Source organism: Lycorma delicatula, chromosome 3 (assembly GCF_047948215.1).
Source record: "Lycorma delicatula isolate Av1 chromosome 3, ASM4794821v1, whole genome shotgun sequence".
Classification (NCBI taxonomy): domain Eukaryota; kingdom Metazoa; phylum Arthropoda; class Insecta; order Hemiptera; family Fulgoridae; genus Lycorma; species Lycorma delicatula.
The window spans coordinates 50,251,715-50,275,511 of record NC_134457.1 but is presented as its reverse complement, the minus strand read 5'-3'; the positions used below and the strand labels follow the sequence as shown (position 1 = coordinate 50,275,511).

At 30.3% G+C, this 23,797-nt stretch overlaps 1 protein-coding gene across 1 annotated transcript in view; it reads left to right on the top strand.

Moving 5' to 3' along the window:
* LOC142321587 (multiple PDZ domain protein-like) overlaps positions 1–23,797 on the top strand; it is a 1,133,813-nt gene that overhangs the window by 1,071,650 nt on the left and 38,366 nt on the right. Inside the window, exons 35-38 of the mRNA XM_075359801.1 lie at positions 799–870; positions 10,307–10,481; positions 15,524–15,696; positions 21,784–21,939. Coding sequence (XP_075215916.1) covers positions 799–870; positions 10,307–10,481; positions 15,524–15,696; positions 21,784–21,939 — 576 coding nt within the window. The remainder of the gene's footprint in view (positions 1–798; positions 871–10,306; positions 10,482–15,523; positions 15,697–21,783; positions 21,940–23,797) is intronic.

Below are 23,797 nucleotides of genomic sequence, written 5' to 3'. Positions count from 1 at the left end.
GTTCATTTTACTGACTCATACCTATTACCATTTATATCATATTTACAAAAATATGAATGAAATTTAATTAAAGAATTATTTATTTTTTTAAATTTAATCGTAATGTTTTAAATGATGTATTTATAAAATTGATTCTTCTAATACATACAAATAAATAAATATTGTGCAGGATCTGAACTAGGTTGGGTCAAATTAAAAAACAATTTCATTCTGGAAACTATTTCAACCCCTCAAACAAGTTCCCCTGCTCAGGTTGAGAACTATTGTACTATTATTGAACTGTTAAGCAAAATACTCTTTTACATTAAATAAATGTAAAATGTTTACATTTATAAATAATAAATATAAATATAAATGTTTACATTTAATGTATAAATGTTTAATAAATATAAATGTTTACATTTAATGTATAAATGTTTAATAAATATAAATGTTTACATTATTTATGTTACATATTAGAAAAAGTTCGTATATTTTTAGAAAATAGTTATTCAGTCATTAATCTTTGTTACAGTATTCTGAATACATAACTAGGAAATTTTTATAGTTTTCTCTGCAACATAAATATTTTACATGATAACTTTATTAGATGTCAAGTTTGATGATATTAAGCAGTAAAAAAATTATGGTAAATCTTATGCTTGATGCTTTTAACTTATCTGTATATATGATAAATAAACTCACATAATATGGTGAGCTGTTTTAAAAATGTTTTATTGATCTCAAGTATTATGTTTAAACAGCTTTATTTATTCAGATGTATATATTAAATATGAACATCATTTTAATTTTTTTCAGGCCGGACTTGTTGTAGGTGACATGATATTAGCTGTAAATAAGGATACACTTCTCGGTTCAAATTATGATGCTGTAAGTTAAAAAGAAATATTTTTTAAATAATTTATATAATTTTTTTTTTAAATATTGTAATATATAAATATATGCAAATCTTGCATTGTAGTATGTAATTCCATATTAATTACAGTGCTCCTAAATTTAGTTCTAAAATGGCCAAACAGTTTTCTGTAATTTTGTACCTAATAATTCTTACAAACATTTAAAATAATCCTATGACATTTATTAGTTATTTGCCATGAGAATGACGCCTCTATTTCCCATGCCAATGCAATAAGAAATAAACAGTATGCTGACTTGTTTGGTTGAAGTATAATTTTTTATAAGTTAATGAAATTTCAACAATCAAAATTTCTTACTGTTGAAACAATGTTACTACTTATGACACTTAGTGAATTGTAGTTGTATTATAAACCTTGCTGTTGATTGTTTATCTTCTTTTGAACCATTCCATGCTCTGCACAAATGTATTTGTACAGGTTTCTGTTATTAGAATATCAACTGCCAATTTTCATCTGGCTTACAACCAGTAGTAAAAGAGAATAATAATTTTAATCAGAAAATAATCTTATTTTTTAAATATTACTCTAAAAACTGCTGTGATTATTATTGATGAAATTTGTTGAATATCTATATTTATAGAGGGGGTCTATATTAACATTAAGCTGACCACTTTTGGGGGAAAATGCACAAGGCATGTTTTTTAATTTAATTTTGACATAAAAACAAGTCAGTGATTCTGAAGAACTTTATTAGATAAAAATAAATATATATATATATATATATATATATATATATATATATATATATTTTAAATCTACTAATTCAATCATTATGTAAAAATAAAACATTTAAATAAAAATTCAATAAAAGAATAAATAATTTAACTAAATAAAATTTTAATCTACAATGAACTTCAAATGATAAAAGACATTAATTCATGTATTTACATATATGTGTATTATTTTTATACATAGCTACCATTCATTGTAGTAATTTTTCAATCACTTTAATAGCTTTGTTATTCCATCTTTGAAAAATTTTCTTGCCAGTGATTTAAACCACTTTAATTATTTTGTTTTTCAATTCCTCCTCATCATTTCAAATCTTGTACTGCAATCCATTGTTTTAAGAGGAGAAAAAAGTAATAATTGCTTGGTGTAAGATCAAGACTTTGTGGTGGATCTTCAATTATATTTCGCCTAATCAAATAAATTTCAAATAAATCGCCTAGTACAGAATATAGAGATAAGATATCTTACCTTAATTTTTCGTGAAAGTACTTTCACAGGATCCCGCATCCTGAGTCATGATTAAAATAATTCTATTATTGCTTAATAAAAATTTAAAAATACTGAAATAATGCAAATTCTGTATTAATTTATGTAAGTGCTGCAATCTTGCAGTTTTTATAAGATCTCTCACTCAAACACTGTCAGATGGTTTATCAGATTGAAATTTTGTTTGTATGAGGGTAAGTCAATTATTATCCGCAATGTAGTTATAAATTTTATTGCAATACAAATAGGAAACTTACATGTACATCATTTTTCAACATAGTCCCCTTGCATTTCAAACGCACTTGGTCCATCGTTGCACAAGCTTCCTGATGCCCTTATAAAAGAAGGATTTCGGTTGAGCTGCGAGCCAGGAATGCACTGCTTCTTTAACTGTTTCGTCTGAGGTAAATTGACGGTCCCTTAATGCCTCTTTGAGTGGACCAAACAAGTGGTAGTCAGAAGGGGCAAGATCAGGACTGTACGGAGGATGAGCCAGTACTTCAAAGTTGAGTTTCTGGAGCGTTTCAGCAGTGTGGGGAGCAGTATGTGGACAGGCATTGTTGTGCAACAACACTACACCTTTCCACAGCAGTCCTCAGCGTTTGCTTCGAATTACAGGCTTCAGCTTGGCAGTAAGCATCTCACTGTAACGCCCACTGTTTATTGTCATGCCCCTTTCCTCATAATGTTCCAGTACTGGGCCTTGTGAGTCCCAAACAATCGTAAGCATCAGTTTCCCTGCGGATGGTTGGGTCCTGAACTTTTTTTTGCAGGGCGAATTTGGATGTTTTCATTCCATATTCTGCCGTTTACTCTCCGGCTCGTAATGATGGATCCGTGTTTCATCACCAGTGATGATTCTGTTTAAGAAGATGTCCTGTTCGTCACCATAGCGATCCAAATGTTTTTGGGTGATGTCCAAGGGCGTTTGTTTATGCAACTGTGTGAGCTGTTTTGGGAACCTTCTTGCACAGACTTTATGAAACCCAAGTTTGTTGTGGATGATTTCGTAGGCAGAACTGTGACTAATTTGCAGGCGATGTGCCACTTCATCAGTAGTTAATCGTCTGTCTAAGAAAACCATGTCACGTGCACACTCAATGTTTTCCACATTTGTGGCAGTAAACAGTTGTTCAGTTCCTTCGTCGTGCGTAACACTTGTGCGACCATTTTAGAATTTTTCAATCCATTCATAGACACTCCGTTGCAGCAACACACTGTTCCCGTACTGTACCGAAAGTCTTGAATGAATGAATGAATTTCGGCCCATGATACACCTACCGACCACAAAAAACTGATTACTGAACATTCCTCTTCTTTGGGGCCAACAGAAAGCGGAGCAGCCATGGTTAACAGCAGGGCAATTAAACAATTAAACCACGCATGCGTCTTCTATGCAACACGACAGTACTACCAACATAAACAAAAATATAACTAAATTGCGGATAATAATTGACTTATCCTTGTATTTATATATGTAGTATTTTTTTAATATACTTTATTTTATGTCATCTTAATTAATTTCCAATATTTCTAAATTTGTGTTAATATCTGAAATAGAATGTTTATTGTTCATTAGATGGTCTGCCATATTAGATAAACCTAATTTATTTTTGTAATTTCTATAATGTTGATGAAATCTAGTTATTATTATTTAGTCTATTGTTAAATAATCTTAATAAAGATTTCATTTATTGTGTTAAAATGGCAGCATTATCTACAAATGCTAGTACCTGTTGCACCTTTTAAAAGATATTTCCTTTTCTGCTCACATCAGCAACATTAACATTATATTAAACAACAGGGAACTCTGGCGTAATTCAATGCCATACTTTCAGAACTCCTTGGAAAAATGTTATACTACTACATTAAACTATTTAAAACATTAATTTAGCAAAGAGACTATAAATATTGATTAATAATATAAATCCAGTAATTTTATATGATAGCCATATTATAGTTTTATAAATTTATAATTTTAGGTAAGAAAATCTAACTACTGGTGTAAAAACTGTACATTAACAATAGCCAGATGATATTATTCTGTTTTTTCAGTTTATGTAAGACTAAGTGTAATCTTAAAATTTTTGGTACAGAGTTAGCTTACATTTTTTCTAGAATAATTGTTTGAAGTAGGTAATTTTAAGGAGAATTAGTTTAAAGTAAGTGACTCACTGGGTTGGTCTAGTGGTGAACGCGTCTTCCCAAATCAGCTGATTTGGAAGTTGAGAGTTCCAGCGTTCAAGTCTTAGTAAAGTCAGTTACTTTTACACGGATTTGAATACTAGATTGTGGATACCGGTGTTCTTTGGTTGTTGGGTTTCAATTAACCACACATCTTAGGAATAGTCGACTACACTTCATTTACACTCATACATATCATCCTCATTCATCTTCTGAAGTATTATCTGAAAGGTAATTACTGGAGGCTAAACAGGAAAAAGAAAGTTTAAAGTAAGTATGTTTTGAGGGAAAGTTTATTTCATTTTTTACATAACAAAAATAATTTTTCCCAAAAAGGTACCGATACCAGTTTATTATTGATCTTGTTTTGATTATTATTACAGTTGTGGTTTTTAGAAATATGAATTTTGTAGGAAATAACTCATACCAGTTTATTCTAATCCAATAATAATAGTTTACTCTGTTCTAACTCGGAATGAAAAATATTTACTAATAAAAAATATACTGATAAGATAAAATAAAACCGTTACTTGAAGAATTTTTATTTTGTAATAATTCTTAAGCAGTTTTCTCTGCTTTATTTTAAAGTAACCCAAACATTTATGGATATATTTATGAACTCTTAAATCATGGACATTAATATACTTTCATATTTGCTGTCTCGGATTCATGTTTACTTAGTGTAGTATGCATTATTATAAATGTGAAATTATTTAAACATATAAGATTATTAATGGTTTTGAAAATTAATATTTAATAAAAACATTAATGCAGACAGAAGATTAATGAAATCCTAAAAGTCAGACTACAAGAATAATTTAAAAACAAGCCTGTGAAAATAATTCATAACTTATTAAAAATCCTTTTTACCTTTTCAATTTAATAATAATTTTTTAAATAATAGGAGCATTCTTGCTTGTTATACCAAAGGTTACAGATAAGATTCCCAAATAAGGTTGAGAAAGTTTCATTCCATCCGAAATACTTGTACTAATGATTTGATTTTAGTAGAAGTTAATACAACTTAAACATAACAATATATACATTAATGAATTCATATTTATAGATTTCTAATTGTTTTCTGTATAAATGTAGCAGCTAGTATTTACTAATAACTTTTAAGAGTTTTTTAATTTTGTTAGTTAACTTTTTTCTGCGTTAATTAATTTTAATTAATTGTGTAGTGTATTCCTTTAACTCAGCATTTCTCAACCTTTCAGTATTTGCGACCTAATTTTCAATCATAATTTTCATCACACCCTCATCTCATACAATAATAATGCATTTTGAATATGTTGACGCTAAAGCTACACCATGACCTTAATTAGAAACCTTAAAAATTACCAAGAAAAAATAAATTTATTGATATTGGGCAACATCGATCCGCTGCATCGACAAAATCAGAATCGGTACCTCTCTATTGCTCTCTGTCTTATGTCCACCATATCAGACATTCTCGCAGCTTTGAGAGAAGTTCTGATTTGTCTCAAAGATTCTGAAACGTCTGCGCAAACATGTATAAATGCTGCACCTTGTTCAATTCCAGCCAGTTTCAATTGAGTCAATCCTTCTATCACAATCTAATATATTGTGAATGTGTACATTGTAATTTCCGTATTAATTACAATTCACGTTGTTAAATATTCACAATGGTGCATTTATACAGACTTATGGATAAATTTTTAAGTGGACATAAGTAAGCATTAGAGGATTGTGAAGCATCAACAAGTACACAGACGAGTGCGATTCTGAAAATAAAATCACTAAAATATTCTCAGATACTTAGATTTTGGGTTTACCAGTACTGAAGTAAATAAAGAAGAAAAGATCCTATGTGTCATTTGCTCAAAAATTTTGGCAGCAGAAAGCATGAAACATAAATGACATTTGAAAACACTTCATAGTGAGTACATTAACAAACTCAAGAATTCTTTGAATTAAAATTAAAATCAGATGAAAAGCAAACATAATTTAAAAAACAAAATTTGTCTGTGAATGAAAAAGCTTTACTTTCATCATACATAGTTTCATACAAAATAGCCAGATGTAAAAAGCTTCACACCATTGGTGAAGAGCTTATTTTGTCAAACAATTGCAGTCCAACCTCTATCAAATGGTACTGCTGCCCATTGAATTGGTGATGTAGCTGAAAATGTACTGTATCAGCTTTTTGGAAAGTTGCATGACAAATTGTTTTCAATTCAGCTTGATAAGGAAACAGATAACAATAAAGATGCTCGTATCATTGCCTATGTTCAATTTTGTGACAGTATATCAGCAGTAGAAAAACTACTTTTCTGCAAACTAATGGAACTCAAAGAAACAGCACTTGCATTATTTGCTATATTAAATGATTTTATAAACAAGGTAAACATAGAGTGGAATATGCATCAATGGTGCTTGTTCAATGTCTGGAATATTCCATAGTATGCAAACACTTGTGAAACAAAAATCTCCACACGTGTCTGGATAAGTTGCATGATCCACAGAGAAGCTCTGGCTTCCAAAGATATGAGTTCTGGTGTGAATATTTTGCTTATGAAGGTTGTAACAGTAGTAAATTATATAAAAATGAGACCTCTAAAATCAAGAATCTTTTCTGCACTTTGTAAAGACATGATAGCAGTACATTCAGCATTACTATCTTATTGCAAGGCAAGATGGTTATCACTTGGAAAATTTTGCAACATATTTATGAATTAAGAGATGAAATCATCATTTTTCTAAAAGAGGAAAACTGACTAGGAGCCAAGAAGTTTTGGAATGGTTTATAGTTGTGTATTTGTGATGATATTGAGCTAATTGGTCGACATATTTGAAAAATTAATTACCTTGAATCATCAACTCCAAAGAGCAAATACACATATGTTGAATGCAAAACATTAAGTTAATGCATTTTGTAGAAAATTGGAACTATGGAGCAAAAGATTAAAGCAAAAAACATAGATAGCAAATGAAGCTAAAGAGCTGAATGTGTAATAATATCATCTATTTCTAGATGATAATACTGAAGTAATGTAAGCCCTCACCTGTACTGTCAGTCCTGTTCAGGATTCAAAATGATTCATACTTTTACAACCACATTTATGTTGTTTTTTTTTTTTACTGTTTGTTTAATCGTAGTCATTATTTTCCTTACCTAGGACAGTTGTCCACTTCCCTCATTATAAATCTCATCATTCTCTTACCCAGAAATTTTCTAAGCAGTTTGCCTCACCATGCAATTATTGCTTCTCATAAACTCCAATCACTGATTCATCAATTATCATCTGTTGCGCCTTATCTTTTCATTCACAACACAATCCTTCTTATCCACAACAGCTCTAGAATCTCATCTAAATTGAATTTATGCCTCAATTTTTACATTCATTGTGCACACATCTCTAAACAAAAAATCCCTTATTAGAGGTGTGTGAGAAAAGTAATGAGATTGACTTTTTACTTACCAAAGTTTTTATTTTATTCAAACAACGATATTATCCCCTTCAAAGTAGTTCCCTTGGGCAGCTATACACAGGCGGAGTCGTTCCCACTCTTGGTAGCAGCACTGGAAGGCTTCAACTGGTAGGGCTTTTAACTGGTCGGTCAGTCTTTTGAATGTTCTCCAAAGTTCCAAAATGACGTCCTTTTAAGACATGTTTCAATTTCAGGAAAAGAAAAGTCACAAGGACTGAAATCAGGTGAATAGGGGGTTGAGGAACTGTAGGAATGCATTTTGAGGTCAAAAATTTCCTGATGGAAATGGCCGTGTGACATGGGGCATTGTCATGATGAAGCATCCACTTGTCTGCAATGTCTGGTTTCACACGAATCACTCTTTTCCTGAGCCTTTCAAGGACATCTTTGTAAAACACTTGGTTGACAGTTTGTCCTGGGGGAACAAATTCTTTATGCATGATACCCCTACTGTCAGAAAAGCAAATCAGCACGGTTTTGATCTTTGATTTGCTCATTCGACATTTTTTCTGTCGAGGAAATGACAGTGTGTGCCACTCTTCGCTTTGCCGCTTTTTTTTAGGATCGTACTCAAATATCCAGGATTCATCACCTGTGGTCCCACGATTGACGAATTCTTAGTCATTGTCAATCCTCTCAAGAAGATCAACGCACACGTTTCTTTGATTGTCCTTCTGTTCCGTTGTGAGGTCTTTCGGCACCAATTTCGCACAACCTTTCACATGTCCAAATCATCTGTTAAAATTTGATGTACGGTGAAAATGTTTAAATTTGACTGTTTACTCATCATCCTTGTTGTTAAACGACGGTCTGATCTCACAAGAACCCTCAACGCTCAACATTTTCGTCTGATTTTGAAGTTGAAGGTCTCCCTGAACGAGGTTGATTTTCAACGTGTTCTCGGCCTTCCAAAAATGATTTGTGCCAGCGGAAAACTTGTGCTCTTGATAAGCAATGTTTCCCATAGGCCTGTTTCAACTTTTCAAAGGTCACACTCGCAGATTCCCCAAGTTTAACACAAAATTTGATTGCACAACTTTGTTCTAAATTCTGATGCTCCATTTTCGTAACACAACAAAAACACAACTTCACTGATGGCGCTGTCAAAAATAATATGTTGGCTGAATGGAGTTGAAACTCGTACTGAGCATGTGGAAGGGATGAACAAACCGGTCTAGCACAGACCGGTAGACATAGCATTGCTAGATCGCTCACAGTGTTACCAATCTCATTACTTTTCTCACACACATTGTATTTAAAAGTTATCCATTTTTGTTCCTCTAGATAAGCCTGAACATTCAAAGAATGATATGCAATTTCCTTTTTAAAATATTTCTATTATTAATTTTTGACACTTCATTTCATCTAAGATATCATCTGATAATTAATCCCAAGACAGAATATCTCTTCAACACATTTTGTTTTCATGGAACCAGTATCAAGATCTGAACCCAAAGTTCAGATAATATAGAGTATTGCTAAGATTTTTCCTGATTTACCAGAAAATTCTCCTATTATCTCTGATCATTAAGATATTTTTATTATCTTCAGCAAGAACAATCTTATTATCATCATCGAGTAATGAAGTAAGTAAACAATCTTATTATCAGCAAGTTTTAATTCCCATAGTTCAAATTTCTTTAATTTATTACCTTAGAATTTCATTAATGACACTTAAAATAGCTAGGAAATCTTAAATAACCCTTGTATTATTATTCATTATTATTTTATCACTTAAATTTAAAAATGAAATTGTAATTATATACTACTGATCTAAATCTGTAAACAGTTATTTAATTAACCTCTTTAAATTTGTGCACAGATTAATCAAGTTTTAAGTTTTACCTTCTTTGTTCCCTAAATAATTGGATTAATTTTATTCAAATTTTGAATGTCAGTGATAAATAAAATTATAAAATATTTTGCATTTTTCTCAAGTACAAAATATTTTAATAAAATTCTTATAGTTGTTAATCTATATCTATGACATTGTAATTGATAGTTTTAATTCTTATCCACTTTTGTCTTAGTTAAACTTTTTTTTTTATAAATTAGCAATAGATTTTACATCTTAAAACTTATAATTTAAATAATGAAAAATTTGTAATGTTTGTGGAAAAAAATATATTTATATAAACTTAAATATATTTCTGTTTGCATTATCAATGCTGTCTCAGGAGTAGTCATTCTTTAATTGGACAAAATCAGCTGTTAAACTTCCAACCAAATTGCAGTATGTTGTGTGACAGTATATCATAATGAATAAAAAATAATTCTATAGATTTTGAGCATTTTTCCATATTTTGTCTTATAAATGACATTAATATTTACTTTTTAAATTTGAAACAATTGAAGAATTTCATTTTGTTTGATATCAGCATTTTAATTGGCACACATTGTTAAATTAGTTTTGTTAATTCTTGCTATTTGTTTCAATGAAAAATTACAAAAAAATTATGTATGTCTGAATAAAAATTTAGTTTAATTCTGTATTGGGAATGTTTGTAATAATTCTGTTGAAAATATTTCAGGCTGCAGCATTATTAAAGAAAACTGAAGGAATGGTGTCCTTAGTTGTTTGCAATCCTAACAAAGCTAAAGAAGAAGAAAAGAAAAAGGATGGAGCACCAGCTGAAACAGGAGACAAAGCACCTGCTGCTGCTCGAACACCTACCCCTGTACCTGCTAAAGAACCAGAGAAACCAAGTCAGTAATTTTTCATAGATGCTGATGATAATAATTTCACTAGTAACAGTAATTATATTTATCTTTCATATAACAGTGTAGATCCACTGGGCTGGTCTGATGGTTAACTCATCATTGCAAATCAATTGTTTAATAGATGATTTTCGAAGTGAAGGTTCTGACATTCAAATCTTAATAAAGTTAATTGCTTTTTTATAAATTTGAATGTTAGAAAGTGGATACTGGTGTACTTTGGTGGTTGGAGTTCAATTAACCACACGTCTCAGGAATGGTTGGCCTGAGTCTGTACAAGACTAGACCTCATTTACATGTCATACTTATCATCGTCATCTCATTGGGCCATGGAGAGGTTGCTTGTTGTTCACTAATTGAACAGATTGCAATGTACACATTAGAAAATAAATTAATATAACAGTATGGTTCAAGTAAACTGTTTCTTGAATAATATAATTTAGTAAAATGATGGTTTTTTAAGCCAGAAAATTTCATCTTCAAGGTATTTTTAAAGACCTTAAAAGATTTAAAGTTAGTTAATTTTTATTATCAGATAGCATTTTATTAGTATATTTTCATTACATTAATATATTTTCATTCATCTCTTTGTTAAAAGCCATTTTACTTCTTAAGTATTTGGCATACCCCCCATAGCTTTTATAAACTTATTTTTATAGATTTTCTTTATTTAAAAAATTTAAGTATTACTTAACTCAAAAATGCAGCCTGTTTTTGATTATCTTCCTTGGGAAAGTTTTCACACTCCTTCATCAAGGAAGTCTTGTCTATCATATAAAATTATCAAAAAAAATGACCAGTAATTTTTTTAATTTTTGAATGATAATAGTCATCATCTAATATTTGTGTATACCTATTTATTAATGAAATTTAAATGATGTTATCTTTGGTATCCATGTTATTTATGGAACATACTCCCTGACTTAATTTCCCAAGAAAAAATAAGATGAAATAGTTTTTGAATAAAGCTTGTATATTCCACAGTGTTGAATTGCAGAAAAATGATTACACAAAATATACTGGAACGGTTTATATTGTGATTTTATTTTAAAACTTCTACGAATTCGATTTTATAAAAAAATTTCTTATCTTGTTATTAGAAAGTTATAAATTGATAGTCCAGTCCGTTCCTTCTTTACAAACAAACAATAAATCTGTATTTATTTGAGTTCATGATAAAGGGCTCATCAGTACAGGTGCATAATTTGGGAAACCAGGTAGCAGAAGAGCATTGTTGACTGTTTATGTTTTCATTAAATTTTACATCAAATCAAAGATAAATGAATAAGGTTAATTTCTTATAAACATATTGTTTTATTTCTAAATCCTTAAGACGTCAGATTAATCTAATAATTCAAAGCTCAGGCAGTAGTTGCACCAAGTGGTATAATCTTGTTTTAAAGAGCTTTTTATAAAAAAGGTAAAAAAAAATTTTATATATATTTATTTCCTGGCTTTGCTGAAAATATATTGTCAAACAGTTATGAAAACTATTGGTAAAAATAGTTCTAAAAATTTTAGAAAAAATGTGATTCTTATACTTTTTTGTAAAGCCAAATATTAAAAATATAATTTTAAAAATTCAATAACAAAAAATGTTTAATTTTATTAAAAGTGAGAAAACATTATGCATGATTAGCAAAAGAAGACATTAATTGAAAAATGTTTAGCCTGTTTTTGTTGTTGTCGCTATTAAGCTTTGATTATATTATTGGTGTTACCAAATGCCAGTAAAATATGTGTTCCTTCCATCCGTAATAAATGTCACAGATTTAATATTGAAATGTTGATTGAATTTGTATAATCAAAGTTATAAAATCTCTTGCAAGTGGTTAATTTCTCCTCCATATGAACTATAAAAATCTCAAATCTTAGAGAAAAACTAAATTACTTAACTTATGTATATAAAGCACTGATTTTGGGAGGAAATAAAAGAATGAAAATACATTGCCTACTTATTTTCATAATAAGATACTTGAAGGCATTATGGATTTAATTAGAATATAGATTGATACTAAAAAAGCAGGTTTTTGGGGTTATGAAGTATTCAAAACAAGATAGTAAGGTGCAGGCAGAACAGGAGTATTTACTGAAAGGAATAAAAATTTTTCTGTCTGCTAAAGATCAGATTTTTAATCCACAAATTTCTGAGTTTTTTTCTGCATAATTAATTATTTTAATGAAATAAGGATAGTAATCTGGTAAGGATAGAATATAAAAAGCTTGTGAATTAATTATGAAAAGGACTCAGAAGATAATAAGCTTAAGAAATTTTATGAACTGTGTGTGTGTTATAACCATTACTGTTTATATTTAATTGATTTGTATGACATTTACGATGTCTAGATATGTTGTACGGTTTTCTTGATTTGGATACTGTACAACTTATCTCTTTTATGTGGGGAAGTGTAGACAATTCTTATTTTGAGTATTTGAGAGTTTCTGTAGCTTGTTTCATCCTTAGATTAAATGGCTAGAATTTTTTTAAAATTAGAAATCAGTACAAAATGTTGGCTAGAAATACAGAAGTTAGAATCCAGCCATTAAATACAAAATTGAATGGGTAGACTCAGTTAGAATTCTAGTTAGGCTTGGAATTTTACATATACTACAAAGTTCATTACTCATAAAAACAGAATAGTGTGGTAGTTGTAACTGGGTGACACCTGCAGTAATCAAAGCATATAAATAAATAACCTAGTTTTCAAAACTATTGCTATTAAAAAACACATATTTATTACTTGACATAATTCATTTGTATTTTTTGTATATATTAATGTTTGCCTTTGTTGTTTTTTTGTTTCCAATGCTTTCCATGTTGTCATTGTAATCAATTTGTAAGTAAAAATTAAATTGAACTCTTCATTGTAGTTTTATTTTCTGTAATTTTCTTTACTATTATGTTATGTTACTCATATTTACTTTATGTTTTTTGTACTCATATTTTCACAATAGACTATAGTTTGAGGAAATTCAGTTTAATAATCACCTCTAAATATGCAAAAGTAAAATGAAATACTCAACATTTTTTTATTTTTTTTACTATAAGACATTTTCAGATTTATGAATCAGTGGAATTAAAAGTTGTCATAAAACATTTATTGGACGAAGCGATATAAAATGCCGAATAGCACATGCAAAATGAGCTTTCAGCCAGAAATATAATTTGCTTATATCAAAGATTAAAATAAGCTTTATACGGAAGTGAATCTTGGATGATTGGAGTACCTGAGAAGAAAAGATTACAAACTTTTGAAATGTGGTGCTATAGGAGAATGTTAAAAATCAGGTGGGTGGATAAAGTGACAAATGAAGAGGTATTGCGGCAAATTGATGAAGAAAGAAGCATTTGGAAAAATATAGCTAAAGGAAGAGACATATTTTTAGGCCACATCTTAAAGGCATCCTAAAATATTCGCTTTGATATTGGAGGGACAGGTAGATGGGAAAAATTGTGCAGGCAGGCAACATTTGGAATATGTAAAACAAATTGTTAGGGATGTAGGATGTAGGGGGATATACTGAAATGAAACAACTAGCACTAGATAGGGATTCTTGGAGAGCTGCATCAAACCAGTCAAATGACTGAAGAAAAAAAAAACATTTATATTTAATGATGAAAGTGCTCACCTGATATTTTTATTAAACAAAGTAATCTATTAATGCAACTAACGATAGATCCATATATCCAACAATGTCTGTTAATAGTCAAATTAAAAATGTAATGTTATTAGTAATATTCAAATATACATGTTTAATCAAATCAATGAGTCACTGCCTAAAGTGCGTTCATTGATTTGTTTAAGGTATTCATATTTTTAATAATATATGTTTAGCAAAATCACACATACACACAACACTTGGAATGTTATACATACTACAAAATTCATTACTCATTATAAAAAAAAGGGTAGCATGGTAGCTGTAAATGAGTGACAGCCTGCTGTAATCAAAATATATAAACAAATATCCTACTTTTAAAAATTATTACTAATAAAAACACATATTTATTATTTATGTCTAATCACAAACACATATTACTCAAACAAACAAACACGCACACACATATGTATATATATATATATATTTATTTATTATTGTTATGTACTATAACAATTAAACCATCGTAGGAAATAAGGTAAGTACACTAAACAAAATGTAGCGCTTTCAAGACATATTCTCATCATCAGTGTCAATTACCAGTACACCTGCATACTAAAAATATTATTTTGTTAAAATTTTAAATATTAACCAGAGCTTGAGCTTCATCGATGTCTATAACTTACTATTTCTATCGTGAAAGATTATGTAATCATTACCAAGGCAAGTTCTATTTATTCTCAGCCATGATACAGGAAATAATAAACACTGACTAAGCCAAATGATAATTTCTTTAATTTTTAACATTATAATTATCATGTAAGTGTTTCTTTAACATTATTAATATGTATATTACTACATCCAGTCCCCATCATTGGTTTGATAAATTAATACTTATATTTATTTTTCATTATTATTATATAATACCATTTATTATATTTTTATTTTAGGTATGTATATATGAAATATTCCAGACAGAGGGAGGAAATAATTAACAATATAAATAAATAACCTGCACACATTTTACTTATTTGAAAAAGCTTAGAATTATATTTTTAACAAAACATTTATTTTTGTTTAATTGTGTAATATGTGATAGGTAAAATTACAAAACAATAAAGATAATATTACTTAATATTAAATTGTCTATGTATAATTCTTTGCATGAATTATACGAAGAAAATACTATATGTGTGTGTGTGTGTGCATGTGTGTGTGTGTGTGTGTGTGTGTGTGTGTGTGTGTGTGTGTGTGTTCATAAATTAGTAACTAGATAAATGTGTATTAAAGTATTAAATGTTTATAAATGTTTGTAGTATACTATTATAAGACTGATAATAAGATTTGTTGTGTAAAACTATTTGTATATAATTATATTTTGTTTTTTTTTAGTATAGATAGTCAATAATAAAAACATTTTTACCTTTCAGAATTACCACCAAAACCTATTATTGATGTTATTCCACAATCTACTTGTGTAGAAGAGCCACCACCAGATCCAGCAACTGCACCAATAACACCTGGTACTGAATCCACAATTGAAATCAATAAAGACAAAATGGGACTTGGCCTTAGCATTGTTGGTGGATCTGACACGCTTTTGGTATGTAATTTATGTAGTTTCTATCAGTATTTTTTTTTTAGGTAGATTTCATCTGAAAACTAGATATTGTAATGGGTACCATGATTCGACTTCCAGAAAATTTTGACATATCTTCAGGTTTCACATCCCCCACTGTGAGCTCTGTCAGCTCAAAAGTTTATATATACATTTCATTTTCTGGTGAACATGATAACTGCCATAATTTTCTGCCAATCACTTTCAAATTGTTTCTTAAAAATAACTTATCCCAAAATCTTGGTCGAGTTTGTTAATGGCCAAAATCGAACCATGGAGGTGGAAATGGGTGGGCTTTTTTGAAAAAACAAAATTTTACTGTAACTTTCTAAAATATTGAATTTGTTTAAAGTTTCTACTGTTCTTTGGATAAAGGCATAAAACTTATGTAAGTAAATTTTTTTTTATATCACTAACCATTGACCCAGGGTTGTTGAAAAAATGGGGTTTCAAAGATAATAAAGAATCATACCTCCCTTAATAGGCACAGTAGCAAATCAGTTAAAGTGGTCATTAGTCCTCTAAACATTACCCTCGTAAAACCTTTGTCTGAAACAATTTTTGATATGACCAACCCTTACGGCAAGGGATGACCAAAATTTTGCTGGAATAGTAAGATGGGGCTTGTCATATGCAAAACATTGAAACTCTTTTTCACATCCAACATTGTCATATTAAATAAATTTGAAGTTTTTCTTAACTTTAAAGTGGAAATCTTTTTTATCCACTACTTAGCATTGGTAAAATCTATCTCCACCTTCCACCATGCTGAAAGGGATTTTTTTTACTTGTAGTTTTCTTTGTAGCCTTCTTCTGAGATATTATTGACATGGAAGTTTTATCTTGGGAGATTTTTTAATCAAAAAAATGTTTATTTAATGAACCCTTATGCAGAATTATTTTCAATCCTATTGATTTTAGCTTCAGTAATTTGTAAACTTCAATGAAGTTAATGGAATCTTTTTAGTAAAAAGATTGAAATTAAAAATAAAAGTTATGGGAATTTATAATTGAAGAATGCCATTTTCAACTAATAATGTAGCACTTAAAGTAAAATTTTCATTTATTCTTTTACTCTTTTTTGCCTTTCCTTAATAAAAATTATAATTGTAGTGCATAATAAAAAAATTATTTAAAATTTGGATGACGAGTAAAACTTTGAGCACTTATGTAAACATACATAACATACATACATTACATACACATACATTACATACATAACATACATACATACATTCTCGTTAATTTATTTTTTGAAATTTGATTTTTGGATATGAAATGAAGTTATTGAAAAAATGTATCTTTTTCTATATTGTTGATACCTGGTATTCATTTTATAATTTTTTATAACTTAAAAAATCACCCATTAAAATGTTAACACTAAAAAATATATTTATTATTTAAAATGTCTTAGTTCAATGTTTAGTGTGTTTTTAAGAATACATTTTTTGTCCCTATAAACTGTAACATTTATATTTAATATTTTATGAGGTGACATCTAATCTCATTTACACTATTCCAATGTCAGAAATTGATAAGGAGCAGGATTCCTTATCATTGAGATAATACAAATTCCAGTTTAATAAACTATTCCGCAGTTCTGTGCAAGAAGACTAACTTTTTATTTTCAGAATACCATGAACTACATACGTTCAATTAGTTAATCCTACCCATAAGCATCAAGTTTCAATGATATGAGTCACCACTGTGACTCACTGCATAAGCCCATATGAAAAGTACACCATACACAGTCAACATAATCTCAAATTGAGGTTATCTGCTGTCAACCTTAAATTGGGCTTAACTCAATAACAACTCAACCAGTCTTGATCAAATTCTCACATGCACAACTTCAAATACACTACTACAGTATATCTAAATTTCAAGGAAATTGATCAAATAGTTATGGATTTTTTTGAACACAAAATTTTATACATGAATGGTATTTTCATAATCTTCATATCTCAAAACATAAAGAAAATTCATTTTCATCCCCTAATCCCTAATGACCAAACATTTTTGCCAATATGACCAAACATTTTATATATTTTCACTAGTGGATATATTACTTGTCTGACCTCACTTGACAGAGCGATTGCATTCTTGATAATACTTTTTGCTAATTAACAATAGCCTTTTATATAATATTTTTAATATTAGGGTAAATCAAATATAAACAGGATTTTTTTTAAATTTATTTATTGAAAAATAAAAGGCAAATATAATTTATTTTTCTACATAGTTTCCTGCTTTAGAAATACATTTTTCCCAGTAAGAAGAAAGGTTTTATATCGGTGCATCATAGAATGAAGCTGTTTGCATCAGAAGCCAATTGTGCACGAATCCCTCCACGCCCTCATCATCTTCAAAATCATTGCCCTCCTAGAGCTTCTTTAAGCAGCCCAAACAAATGAAAATCTCAGGGCGATAGGTCTGGGCTGTAGGGAGGACGATCAAGTTGAGTCCAGTGCTTTTCTTCTAGTTTTGAGACCATTAGAGCTGCAGTATGGGGTGTGACATTGTAATGGAGAAGGATGGCCTCTTGAATTGGTTGTTTTCTTCTTTTGCAGCAATATGCAGCCCTCACCTCTTTCAACAGCTCGCAGTAGTTAGCAGCATTGGTAGTAGTGCATAGCTCATGCAAAAAATCACTGGGCAAAATGCCTCATCACTCGAAAAAAATAGTTAAAGAACCTTGCCAGCTGACAGTCGAGTCTTGGCTTTCATTGGGGCTGCCTCCCCTTTCCTCCACCACTACATACTGGCTTGTTTCGACTGGGGAGTGTAGTGGTGGACCCATGTTTCATCACAGATGACGATCCACTCAAAAATGCATCTTCTTTCACAAACCCTACTGTAAGCCTCTGAAGACCTCCAAACATCTCAACTTCTGCAGTCAAAAGGTGAGGGACCCATCTGACACACATTTTACGAACTGTAGGTTTTTTGTGATGATTACTTGACAGCTCCCAAAACTTGTTCCAACCTGTTCTGCAATTTTGGATACTTTCACCCGTCAATCATTTTCAAGAATGTCTCGAACCGTGCGCATGTTTTCATCTGTAATTCAGGTCCCAGGACAGCGATCGTATTCCTAATTCTCCACTTGTTCTTGTCCTTCCTTGCCAGGCAAATATACAAGTCCGTGACAATGTTTGGTCCCCAAACTGTGCAGTCAATCTCCAGAAAATTTCCATCGCTTGAACTTCTTCATGAGTACAAAATTTTATAATTATGCGTTGCACAGTGGAGGGGTGCACCTGTTGCTCATGAAAAACCTCAGTGAGCAAAATGACTCGCCGGTCGAAGAAAACTGTTGAAAGAACTTTGCCAGCTGATGGTCGAGTCTTGGCTTTTACTGGGGCTGTCTCCCCTTTCCACCGCCACACTATACTGGCTTGTTTCGACTGGAGAGTGTAGTGGTGGACCATGTTTTTTCGCAGGTGACGATCCAACTCAAAAGTGCATCGCCTTCTTTCACAAACCTTGCTGTAAGCCTCTGACAAACCTCCAAACGTCTCGACTTCTGATCTGCGATCAAAAGGCAAGGGACCTATCTGGCACACACTTTACCGAACTGTTGGTTGTTTGTGATGATCGCTTGACAGCTCACATAACTTATTCCGACCTGTTCTGCATTTTCGGATACTCTCACCCGTTGATCGTCTTCAAGAATGTCTCGAACCGTGCGAATGTTTTCGTCTGTAATGCTGGTCCGAAGACGGAGATCGTGTTCCTGATTTTCCACTTGTTCTCGTCCTTCCTTGAACTCTTTATGCCAGGCAAACACACGAGTCCTTGACAATGTTTGGTCCACGTTCTTCGCGGTTAATCTCCGGAAGGTTTCCCTCGCTTGAACAAGCAGAAAATTTTATAATTATGCGTTGCGCAGTGGAGAGGTACACCTGTTGCTGCGATATCGTGAGCATTTCTGATGAATTGGTTGTGATTGTGCAATGGCTGGCTCTTCCCACTTCTAATGACCCCACCCAAGCATACTAGAAGTGCGGGCCCAGTCCTACCAACCATAGTTGCTCAAGAACAAAAATCCCATTTACATTTGATTTACCCTCATAGTATCATTTTGAATCATATTTATGAAAAACATGGCTAATAATTAATGAGTTTAATTTTACCAGTGAACTTGAAATGTATAATAACTCATATACTCTTTTTTCAAGAGGTATTCTTGTATTCATAGTAAATAAATCTGTAGATATAATTATTTCAGCCACTAGCTGGATTTTTATATTTGGTATGATTCATATGTTTATAAAAGCTTATTTTTTAAACTACTCCAACAGATAGAAAATAATAACAGTATTGAACAAAGTACATGGAAAACAAAAGCCGTATCTTTTTAATTAAATGTATTGTTATATTAAATTAAATCACTGCTGTTTGTTAATAAATAATGATAACTTATTAACTCTGTTTATTAAATTTATAAAAGTATAAAATATTAATTAATAATATGAATTAATTAGACATGTTTCTTATTTATAATTTGTTACACTTTTCTTACAAATTCATTGTTTATTTATTTATTTTCAGATTTCTATAATTATTTGTTCTTAGTTAAAACTAAATATTTAAAAGTGTCAATAACATAGTTAAATCTTTAAAGTTAAATTTATTAACTACAGTCACTTTAAAACAAAATATTGTAAAAACATTACATTATTTTAAAATTACAATTTATGAAATAACTATTGATTAATTCAATATGTCAAAAAGCTGACAACACAGTTGTAGGACTTTCCAGTCACACAGCTACACATGCATACACATACAACTTAATTTAGCATGTCAGTGCTACACTAGCACTCCTTGTGGTAACAGGAATTACTATTGATGCAGCATATCCACTTAGCCACTAGTTTAGAGCATTTTTTTGGATGGGGGTGCAATTTGCAAAGAATTGTTTTTGAAAATATTTTTATCTTTTAATTGATAACAAATGTGGCTAAGAAAAATAAGACCTTAATTAGGTGAAATCTCGAGATACTGAGGGTGACCTTGCTCTACAGCCTCACCCCCTTGACATTTTATGTTGAAAATTTAATGGCATCAATGCCCAGTATACAGAAGAAATCTGACCAAGTTTGGTCAAGATCAGTCTTGTAGTTCTGGAGATATAAGGTGATTTAGAGTGCGACACCGAACACACATACATATCTACGAACATCCACAAAAATTTCCATCTGGTTTTTGGGTTCTGTAGGTGTCAAAACGCCAAGATCTGATAAAAACCGCTTCTGCCCAAATTGGAATAATTACATTACTAAAGATACAATACTTCTAAAGCTATAGCTCTGCTATTGTGCTAGCTGGGAAAGTAAAAATGTATAAGGTACTACATGGTGTTATTAATGCCCTAGCAATAAATCCATACTTCTTTTTATGACAAATCTAGTGTTTTTATTTATATTTGTGAAATCATTTACATGAAATTTACTTTTAAAATACAAACTTTCTTAATTGGAAGATTGCAATTTTACTTGATAGAAGAATGGTATGATATTGATAAAAAATTTGTTTTTTTTTGTATATTAATTGTAAACAAAGAGCCAATAGTCTTATGTTAATATGCATGTAAAAAATTATAATACTGTATACTTTTGTAACTAATACAAGTAAAACTACTAAAAAAGAATGAATTTATGAACCTAAAGAGATTTTTTATCTGGATCATTTTTATTTTGTCGATAGTTACAGTATTATCAAAATCTTATCACTTTTCTTCTTCCCTTAATAGCAACAATTAGAGTATAATTAAAAACATTTAATATGCTAATGTAGAATTAATATGAAGATTTTGATGATATTCTCATTTTTATCATTCAGTTATTTTAGAACAACATAATTTACTCATTGATCATTATCTTTAATGGTATGCATGATAGTTTTAAATTTATTGATTTGGTATAACAGTAGTAATAATAAAAATATAAAAATAGTATGTGTTTACGTTTTGAATAAAGAAAAATCTATTTCATTATTACCATTTGACTGGCCAATAGTATATTGTCAATTTAATTCAATAATATTATTATTTATTTGATTTATTAGGGTGTTATAATTATCCACGAAGTATATCCTGATGGAGCTGCTGCGAAGGATGGAAGGTTAAAACCAGGTGACCAGCTTTTAGAAGTAAATAGTGAAGATTTCCGCAATATCTCACATAGCAAAGCATTAGCTGCATTAAGACAAACACCTGCTAAAGTAAGTGTTGTGTGTTTGTAAATATAAACTTTGGTTTTTGTTTACATCATAAATATAAAATTATTCCATTGATAAATGTTAAATATTTCATTGATAAATATTTTCTATTTATGTATAATGTATCTTTTATATAAAGCTGAAAGTTTGTTTGCTTGTCTGTCTCTCTGTTGTATGGTCTTTTATCAACTGACTGATTGCTTTAAAATTTGCAGGATACATTCATATTATTCTAGGGAAGGGTTTTAAGCCATACATCGAGGACCTAGCTCCCTTGGGGAATAAAGTTGTCAATTAAAGATTTCGTTAAAAAGAAAAAAAAGGAAAAATTAAATTAATTTCTGTCACCATGGCAAACAAAAATAAGTTGTGAAATTTTCCTCATTAGACATATATGTTCTTTAGTTAGCAAAGTTAGCACTATTCTTTCTTTTGTAATTTAGTTCTTTTTCAGGTTTCTATAAAACTTGAATACTTTAATTGTTATTTATCAATATTATTCTTACAACCACGAGGGTAATGAACAATGCGGGTGTCCTGGACAGATGGGAATGGCAAATGTAGCAAGCTCTGTGGTCCTGGGGTTGGCCCCAAGCCTCGGGAGCCCTAAAACTGTCCTTGAATTGCCTATGCTGACCTGGGCCACAGCAGTCCAGGATGTGAACCCCCTGGCTAGATAGTCCAGCCAACTAATATATATATTTAGTAAAGAGTAGAAAGGTTTGTTCTAATGTGCAAGTGAAATCATTTTGTTGAAACTCCATATCCAACTGTTGTCATTTGAATCTTTGGATGTTCTGAAACAAGTCTCATCATTTACTGAGTCCAGTCAATTTTAAATTGTTCGCAGCACTGGTTGCAGCTAAGATACTGATCTCCACAATCTTGTTTCATCATTTGAGGAGAAATTCAATAAAAATTTTACCTGATTTAATATTAATGTACTACTGAGTAGATAGCTGTCTCAAATATCATGAAATATGCTCAATACAGTAATATTAAGATGGCAGAAATCAACCACTAATGATGCCACGGCACAACTCAATGGAGTTTATACATGAAGGTGACACCTACACATTACTGACAACTTTATTGGAACAATCCAATTGTGCAATATATAACTAATTCAGAACCATTTTACATATTACTCCTTACAAAGAAGAGCAAATTTAGGAGTTAATAACTCAATTGAGAATTTTTTTCTGAAGTATTTAATAATGAAAAATAAGTAATTATTCATATGATTATTTGATTATTTTCTTCCTTTTCATAATCAATAAAACATAATTTGCATTTGTGGATATAGATATATATTTTTCTAACATTGTTTTATTGTATGATAAGTAGTAGTTGTCTGAGTTTCTCATCAAAGTTTATAATTTACAATTATGATCTTGGACATGGTAGAAACTTATTTTAACAAGGAATATAAGATTGTGAAATGATTATGAAAAATGCTAAACCCTTGCCAGAAATCAAATCCAAGATTACTTGATTTAGAAGCCAATATTCCATCCACTAACCCAATTGATTGGTTTGGTGCTGCTAACAATAAACATTATAGATTTGTCCCACTAGCAACAGCAAAGAAGTATTGAAAGGAAAAGCAGAAAGTTTTAAGATTATCTGATGAATTCATATTCTAAATTAAAATGAACTGTAAAGCTGATGGCAGTTTGCTTTTAGGACATATGATTTCTACAAAATAATGATGAAGTAACAACTGAAACTATTGTTTACAGCTAATAATATTTATACACATTTTCAGTTTAATTATCTTTATCATTTTAATAGATTAAAATATATTTTTTTATCCATTCATGTCATGTTTCTTTTTTTCATCGGCATTTAATCTTATGGT